Source organism: Urocitellus parryii, chromosome 4 (genome assembly GCF_045843805.1).
Source record: "Urocitellus parryii isolate mUroPar1 chromosome 4, mUroPar1.hap1, whole genome shotgun sequence".
In the NCBI taxonomy this organism is placed as follows: Eukaryota; Metazoa; Chordata; class Mammalia; order Rodentia; family Sciuridae; genus Urocitellus; species Urocitellus parryii.
The window spans coordinates 210598162-210606835 of NC_135534.1; the positions used below are offsets into that span (position 1 = coordinate 210598162).

Below are 8674 nucleotides of genomic sequence, written 5' to 3' on the forward strand. Positions count from 1 at the left end.
CTTGCCTGCCACCTTCCTGCCAGGACGTTGGTGGGTGTGGGGGGCTCTGAGGGCCTGACAGGAGGAGCAGGCCCCACCCACACCCAGGGGGCTCAGCCCACCCACCCGTGGGGTCGCTGGGGTTTGTGGGTCTGGGGATAACAGAAGAAGCATGAAGCCTAGGCCCTGGCTCAGCCCAGCCTGTGGCCTTCTGCAGCTAGTGGGTGAAACGCGAGGGTCCAGCCAGCCCAGCCCCAGGCATCAGCTCTTCCCCACCATGCCCGCGCCCCACATCCCCACACCCACCAATAACATACCTGTGCCAGACCAGGATGAGCAGACAGAAATGCAGGGCACCACACCGTGCCCCTTTAACCTGGGCAGGGGCAATGGACTCTCAGGGGAGAGGACGGGTGCCTCTGGACACTGACCCCTGGTCCCTGCCTCCTGCAACAGGAACCAGAGAGCGGGTTAGCCTCCATTTCCCGCTGTCAGGGACAGCTTCCATGGCTGCCACGCAGAGCATTAACCGCACGAGAGGTGACACTCTCCTCCAGTGACGCCCTGCACCCCTGCACCCCCACCCTGGCCCTCTGCCTCCTCCTGACTGTGTCCCACAAACCACCATCTAAGTCCTTGCATTTACCAGGAAAGAGTCTCTCAGGCTAGAGATTTCTTTAAGGCAACTTTTATTTTCAAAACAACTTTATTTGTGACACATATTTATAAAGAAAATCCCCTCACCCTCTGGAAAGAAATTAAAAAATAACAAAAGCCTCCTTCTACCTTTTGGTTCCCACCTCTCCTGCTCCCTCCCAATGAAAGGGGAGGCAAGACCAAGGTGGCCAAGGAGCACCCTGGCCATGCAGCCCTTCCCCCAGTGAGCCTGGGGAGGTGACAGACTCCGGGGCCAGGGCTCCAGCTCCCAGAGCCCCTCTCAGCAGAGGGCAGAGGGGCCTGAAAAGCTCAGCTCAAGAGGAGTCCTGGCCACTGAGACACACTCAGCAGGGGACCTGGCTGCTGTGGATACTGGCAGGTGCAGGGGAACAAGTTAGGACAGGGTGAGCAGAGCTGGCTAGCTCACTGGAGCCCAAGAGGGACACCCAAAGAGCGGGGACTGCAGCGGGGAGGCTGAAGATGGCTGACCCAGCCACAGGCTGGCTAGCCAGGGCTCCCAGGGTGGCTGCAGAGGGGCTGGGCAGGGGTGCCCCATTCTCCCTGTGAGTGCTGCCTTAGCCAGGAAGAACAGGGAGGGCGGCCCAAGGTGGAGCCCCTGGCCCTCTGGGTGAGCAGGAGCAGGATCGGGCTGATTGCCCCGGGCTGATTGCTTCCGCTCCCGCTATTTGAGCGCCATTGGCAATGGTGAGCATCAGACCAGAACCTTCAGCTCCTTCCTGCTCCCCACGCTCAGGCCTTGAAGTGTGAGAGCTGGGGCCTCAGGAGAACTAGGCAGGGGTCGGCAAGGACAGTGGCAGTGATGGACCCTGGGAAGGGCATCCCTTGTGCCCCACCTCTCATCATAGGCAATGCAGAGGGCATGTCCTGCAGCTCCACCCCATGGATTTGAACCCTAACCTGGCCACTTGTCAGCTGTGTGACCTTGGATACCTTGCCCGGCCTCTCTGTGTGTGCCTGGATGTCTTGATCTGAGAAACAAGGATGGAATGGGGTGGGTACATGTGTCCAGGGGCCCTGTTATGGAGCAAGCAGGCCAGCTAGCCAGCTGAGATCCAGGAGTGTGCTGTTGTGCTGCTCATGGCACTGACCCATTTCTGGGGCTCTCAGAGGTTTAGGCCAAGTGCTCCCGATCATGACAGTGAGCAGTGAAACCCAAACAAGCCCAACTTCACGGTCTGCCGCCACGCCCACCCAGCTCCTGCTGCTGCCTGTGCACGCAGCACAGCCCATGGCCAGGGCCTGTGGTCACAGGGTGCCTGATCATCCCGTAGGCCCATGAACCTCAGGGCCGGGCAGAGGTGCCCCATTCTCCCTGTGAGTGCTGCCTTCCCACCTCCTCCCTGCCTTGGGCGGCCAGCAGAGCAGGGCTGGAGATGGGCCTCCTGTGCCCTCCCCAGGATTCTCCAAAGAGTGAGGAGCCAAGAGGCTGCAGGATCTGTTTATTGGGTGGGAAGAGGCCCTGGATCAGGGGAGGCAGGGAGGGAGGATGAGGGACAGCTCTGGGTGGCCCGAGGGCGGTGGGCTCACTGCGCGTCCACGCCTGGGGAGGTGAGGTTTGCTGCTGTGGCCTGGCCCTGTGAGGAAAGGCACAGCTGATCCTTCTCCCCCACACAAGGGGGCACTGCGCCCCAGGCCAGCACCCACAGGGCCAGGCACAGCTGATCCTGCCCCAAGCCTTCTGCCAACACAGAAGCCCACATCCCATCACCCCTCACTGTCCTGGAGGCCGCAGGCTAGAGGTCCCCCGGGCACCACCGCTGCCTCCCAGTGCCTGGGGCCTGGCCCTGGACGAAGGGGCCAAGGAGACAAGAAGGCCTGAGTCCCCACCCCATGTGTTCCCAAAGCCACCAGACAGTGACAGGCGACTCTGTGTTCAAGATGTCCAGCCCCAACGTCCCCAGCCCCAGGAGAGAAGCCACGAGCCCACCTGGAGCTCACCAGAGAAGAGTCAAGACACAGGAAATGGTGACAGCAGATGAGGACAAAATCAGGCTGTGGAGCTGGAAAACGCCCTCCGTGGACCCCCCACTCCAAGCCCCCCAGGTCCCTACCTGCTGCCCGAGGCTATCACATCCCATCCACTACTTATGGCTTTAGGTGGGTGCCCCATCCTTCAGGAGCTTGAGCAAGGTGTGGCCATTTTCTGGCACCTGGTCTGAGGAGGCCTCCCCAACACCCCTCCTGCATCAGAGCCCCAGGTTCCTGGGACCCAGCCCTGCAGTGGACAGGGAACGGAGGTGTCAGGTCTGCCCTCAGAGAGAGGACAGAGACTCAGGCCATCCCAGGGGGGGATACAGGGAGCCCAGGGACTGTGGTGGGTAAGCAGTGTCCCCCAAAACTCCACCGCCTCCTGGAACCTCCACAAGGGGCCTTATCTGGGAACAGGTCTTTGAAGATAGCATTAGTTAAGGATCTGGAGATCGTCCTGAAGATAGGGTGGGCCCTAAACCCAACAATATCCTCATAAGAAGGGGGCAGCCAGGTGCAGTGGCTCAAGCCTGTAATCCCAGCAGCTCAGGAGGCTGAGGCAAGAGGATCACAAATTCAAGGCCAGCCTCAGCAACTTAGCAAGGTCCTATGCAACTTAAAAATATCCTGTCTCAGGGCTGGGGATGTGGCTCAAGCGGTAGCGCGCTCGCCTGGCATGCGTGCGGCCCGGGTTCGATCCTCAGCACCACATACCAACAAAGATGTTGTGTCCGCCGAGAACTAAAAAATAAATATTAAAAATTCTCTCTCTCTCTCTCTCTCTCTCTCTCTCTCTCTCTCTCTCTTTCCTCTCTCTCTCAAATAAAAAGTAATATTTCAAAAAAAAATCCTGTCTCAAAATAAAAAGGGCTAGGGAGTGATTCAGGGATTAAGTGCCCCTGGATTCAAATCCCAGTGTTGGAGGGGGAAAAAAAAAAAGGAGGAGGAGAAGCAAGTGGAAGAGGAATAAGAGGAGGAAGAAGAAGGAAGAGGAGAAGGAAATCTCAGCCATCGATGCCCAGAATTACAGGAGCCACAGGAAGGGGCAGCAGGTGGGCAGGCTCCCCTCAAGCCTCCAGAGGGCCCACCCCACGGACACCTTGACTCTGGCCTCCAGGACTGGAGCTTGTCCTGTTTAAGCCGCCACGTGGGTGCTGTCTCGGCAGCCCCCGCAGTCAGGACAGGCTCCCTGAGGGGACCCTGAGGCCTGAGGCCCAGGACTCCCCAGGCAGAAGTGGGTGAGAGTAAGTGAGGACCAGGGGCAGCCCGTGGAGGGCCTGGAGAACTCACCCTGTCCCCTGCCTGGGCAGGGCTGGGATGGGACTCCGGGGTCGCCAAGGTGCTCCCCTGAGGTGGGGAGCAAGCATCTGCAGGAGCAAGCAGTCCAAGAGGTAGAGACAGGAAGGCTGCCCTCCCTCCACATCCTACCTGGCCCCCAGCCCCCCGACAGGGGGCCAGAAGACCCTCCCTACCTCTCCTTGTTCCTGTTGGGGGAGGAAGGGGCTATGGGGCAGGAGGGGCTGGAAGGGCTGCCACACAGCTTAGCAGAGAAGACCACCTGCTGCCCACCCCAGGGCTCAGGGCTGGGCACTGGGGTGAGACTTGGCCAGGTACCTGACTTGGGCAGCATGACCATCATGTCATCCTGGAGCCCCACTGTGGGGTAGAAGTCCTGGAAGGCCTTCAGAGCCTGGGGGCTGGCATCCTGAGCCCGACCTGGGGCACAGAGGGGTAGCTGTGAGCCCAGCAGCTCCCAGGGCCGTGGCAGGCGAGACCTGCCTCACTCCACTTCTTTGAGAGCGGACAGCAAGGCTGCCACCCTAGGTGGGCCGGGAGGCTGACCAGGGAAGGTGGGTCCTCACCCTGGAGAGGGGCACATGTTGTGTCTGCCCTCGGGGACCTCTCCAGCCAGCCCCCTCCCCATCCTAAGTGCTGTTGGTCCCCCGGCCCCCTGGTCCATGCCGGGTCCAGGCTGTGATTAGTGGGGGGCTGAAGCAGAAGGGGTGGGCCTGGGTCAGGGTGGGTGGGGCCGGCCCTGGGCTGGCCTAAAAGGGCAGATGGGAGGGGGCTCACTGTAGAGCTGCACCATGGTGCTGAGAGCCCCCTCCAGCTCCTTGTAGATGTAGACCACCGCAAAGGAGCCATAGTCCGTGTCCGCCACACGCACATCCAGGTAGCCCAAGGCTGTGGAGAAGGTGCACATGGCCTTAGAAGCAGGGCAGGGCTAGGCGACAACTCCCCCTGACCAGCCCACCCTGCTGCCCTAAGACCCAGCAGGTATCCTGGCCAAGCCCCACCCCAGCCATCCTGGAGGGGGCGGGGCAGGGGGCCTCAGTGCAAAGACAATCTGCGTCACCCCTGGGGAGCAATCCCAGTGCCCCCAGGACATACCTGGAACTCTGAAGTGGCCCTCGGAGCCCATCTTCAGGAACGAGGCATCCACCTGGGCACAGCCGTCAGCCCTGGGTGCATAGATGGTCACTACCTACCAGGCACTCTTGGGTCCTCCCTAGCCCAGCCCACCCCAGGCAGCTCACCGTGGGAATTCCATGTGGACATTGAGACAGCCCCCCTTGGTGGCATTGATGTCCCTGGTGGACATCAGCAGATGATCCTTCTTGCCCAAGAACACCTTGCAGTCAGACACCATGGAGACAACATACCAGAGGCCCGAGAACTGCAGGACAGCTCAGTGACCAGCAGGCCTGACAGCAGCAGCCGTACTGCCTTGCCCAGGGAGCAGGGAGACAAATGAAAAGCCAGAGAAGCAGGGACCTGCCTGAAGGTGGACAAGAGCTCTTGCTGCCCCCTTATGAGATGGGTCTGCAAAGGCCCTCAGCCCAGGGTTGTTTCTGGATTGGAGGGAAAGTAGGTCTGAAGCATGCCCTAGGCAGACCCACAGCTGGCCCCACCACGGCAGCTTCTATTCTCACTGGTGATGTTTCCAGGGGGATCAGCCCCCACCCCACCCAGGCACACCCAGAGGAGACCCAATACCTTTTTGGCATCGAAGTCAGGTTGAACCAGGACCTCGGCCAGAGTTGCGGACACCCAGAGCAGCAGAACCCAGCTCAGCAGGACCAGCCTCATCCTCAGGCCTGACCTCCAGCCCTGGCTCCCAGTCTCCAAGCCCCAGAAACCCTGGCTTTATACCCTAGCCCAGCCCTGGGCTCAGGAAGGGGCAGATGGGGAGTGAGCGGAAGGCTCTATGAAATGCCAGCCCCCTTTGTCCATTGTTGGACACAATCACTTGGCTGTCCCTTCGGCCCCAGGGTCACTTCCTGCAGGGCTCCAGACATCCAGGCTCTTGCCTGACGCACCAGCTGAGGATTTGTGCCCAAGCCTGCCAGGCACATCACTACCCCATGGCCCACCATAGCTGGCCACCCAGCCATGGCAGAGCTATCATGGCTTCCAGCCTCACACCCAAGCACCTCTGTCCACCCCCAGCCTGGCTGGGAGTTTGGGGGGCTGCTGGGAAGCATGAGGCCTGGGTCTGCTGGGGCCAGCAGGCCCCCATCCAGGGTTCCGGGCACCCAGCAGACCTTTCTCCCTCTCATCCCCAACTCAGTGCTTAGTCACCACTGGCCAGGCCTCTAGAGACCTCATCCAGGGGTAGCCTTTGCCAGCACAGTGGTGAGAGACATCTGGGCGCCCCCTTGCACCCCACAGCTGGGCTTCCTGAAAGCATGCCTGAGATAGGAGGAGGGATTAGGGTGGATTACGTATCCACAGCTGCCTTATCACCAGTTTCATAAGTGTCCAGGTGGAAGGACGCCTGGGAGGCGCCAGGGCTGGTGGAGGTGGAGCTGAGGAAGGCCTCTCCAGCTGACCTCTGTGTCGACACAGAGCACCAGGGACCCCGGGCCAGGAGCAGCACATGGCCTTGGTACACCCCACTTGGACAGCTGTTGTACACTCCATGGAGTCACCCAGGGCAGGCACTGAGAGCTGCTGTCCTGCCCACCATGGAATCACTCAGGGCAGGCTGACCCTGAGACAACTTCCAGAGCCCATGTGGGAGGGAGCTATGGCCCCTGGAGCATATAGACTGAGAGGGACCTGGCATAGGGGACCTTCCACACCCAGCCCCCCCCAGGCCCAGCATAGCCACATTCCCAAAGGCCCCCTCCTGGGCCAAGTCTGAGGGTTTGATTGTGAAAGGCAAGGAGGGGGCACCCATATAGGGGTCCAGGGAAGTCCAGGCGCTCAGCCATGGACAGCCTCCACTGACCAGCTGTCCCAGAGGAGAGAACCTGAGGAAAAGGGCAGAGAGGAGGGTGGAGGACAGGTGAGGACGGGCTCCACAGAGAGGAGGGGAGATGAATGCAGGGGCAGAAGGAGCAGTGCTGTGCCCAGGAGCCCAGAAGCCCTGCTCCCAGCTGCCTGGGAATGGCAGGGCCGGACACACCAAGGTGGAGCCCCAGGCTAACCTACAGCCAGAGGGGTGGGCCCCTTCAGGCATCCCTAAAGGGATCCACCTCAGAACCCATGAGATCCCTCACCCCCAAATCCCTCTCCCCATTCCACCTCTTCTGAAGAAGTCTGGGAGGGCTTCTCCTGACTTTACCTGTAAGAGGGGAAGTGGCAGTAGCCACCCTCGCCACCCACCCTCCCTCACCGTGGGCCTGCTGGGGTGGGCCTCACCCTGCAGAGAGGCCAGCCCCTCCCACGCAGTGTCCCATGTCTGCTTCCACTTTTTGGCTGGACACAGGGTTCACTTGACCAAGGCATGTCAGGGAGGCCTTGGGGTCAGGCAGGGATGGGGCCCAGAACCAACCCCTCGTGCTTTAGGGTGCCCAGTTAGGGAGATGGGGCTGCAGGAAAATGGAGAGACCGGGGCTCTGTTCCACCCAGTTCTGGGCCCAGCGATATAACCTGCCTTCAAGGAGCCAGTATGTAAGAACTGCCCCTTCCTACAGGAGAGCCAGGAGCCAAGCCCCCACCGGCAGCCAGAGGTGAGCTGGTGATCAAGGCCATCCTAGAAGGTAGTTGGTGGGGCAGCTCAAGGTGGAGAGGGAGCCTTGAGCCCAGACAAGGGAGGGAAAGCCCTGGAGCCCCCTCTGATCTGGGTTGGGTTCCTAAGATGCGGCCCTGGGAAGCCTGCAGCTTCCTGGCCAACCATGCCCAGTCCTCAGAGCGATGGAGGACTCAGCCCAGAAAGGGAAGGGCAGGGGCTCTGGCTCTGGTGGCCAGGCTGCCATCCTATCTCTCTAGTGGGAAAGGTCCCAAGGAGGGTGCAGCCTCACTGGGTGAGGAGTCTCCCTGACCTGAGACTCCCACAAAGCCTTGAGCTTGGTTATCCTGCATTTGTGGGCTGTGGGGAGCCCTGTACAGGTGAACCCACAAAAAGAACCAGAGCCCAAGGAGACCCTGAAGGGGGAACTCACCCCCACCTGCCAGCCCAATCTAGGGACTCTGAGCTGTCCTGGGGAGGCCCAAAGCCCTCCTGATCAGCACCTTGACGTGTCCTGACTCTGATAGGAGCTGTCAGGTTGTCCTGGGGTCTGCAGCAGAGGGGCTGGCATCAGCCATGCCAGGGCGACTGCGGGGTGTCAGGGAGGGTAAGCATCTGTGGAAGGGGTGCTGAAGAGGAGAAAAACACCCATGTCTCCTCCAGTGGGAGAAGCTGGGGTCACACTCTGCCAGAGATGGGAAAGGCCTCCAGCCCCCACCTCCTGGCCCCACCTGATGACCAGCTGGGGGGTGGGGCCAGGTCCACATGGACCACTCCCTGGACTAGACTTCAAGGTACCTGGCCGCCCTACTTGACTCCTGTCCCTGGAGCATACCCCGGCTGCCTGCCCTGCAGCACCAGGGCTCCCTTGGCTGCAAGGAAGTGGTGGCTCAGTCTGCCTCCCATGGCCGCTGACCATAGTCTGCAACGTGGATTGGCTGTGAGTAGGGAGCCCAGACATGTGGGTCCCCAGAGGTCCACTCACGGCAGTAGCCCTCAGGATGGCCAAAGGTGGGAAAACTGAGATGGTGGTCTGGCCAGCACCTCCCCACAGAAGAACCCTGAGTGTCACACTCCTCACAACTGAAACCC

At 60.8% G+C, this 8674-nt stretch overlaps 1 protein-coding gene across 1 annotated transcript; it reads right to left on the minus strand.

Annotated features, from left to right (window-relative positions):
* Positions 1–2180: 2180 nt before the first annotated feature.
* On the minus strand, positions 2181–5728 carry Lcn15 (lipocalin 15). The gene is made up of 7 exons (XM_026395614.1): positions 5623–5728; positions 5163–5302; positions 5017–5087; positions 4699–4809; positions 4240–4341; positions 3916–3992; positions 2181–2231 (listed from the first exon to the last, which is right to left on the minus strand). The coding sequence occupies exons 1-7, from the start codon at positions 5713–5715 to the stop codon at positions 2181–2183; spliced, it is 645 nt and encodes a 214-aa protein (XP_026251399.1). The 5' UTR covers positions 5716–5728.
* Between the last annotated feature and the right edge of the window lie 2946 nt (positions 5729–8674).

Coding starts and splice junctions, on each gene's coding strand:
- Lcn15 (XM_026395614.1), bottom strand. CDS start 5,715: ATGAGGCTGGTCCTGCTGAGCTGGGTTCTGCTGCTCTGGGTGTCCGCA. Junction 4,342..4,698: donor CACCATGGTGCAGCTCTACA/GTGAGCCCCCTC, acceptor TCTGTGCCCCAG/GTCGGGCTCAGGATGCCAGC. Junction 2,232..3,915: donor CTGCCCAGGCAGGGGACAGG/GTGAGTTCTCCA, acceptor CTTTCCTCACAG/GGCCAGGCCACAGCAGCAAA.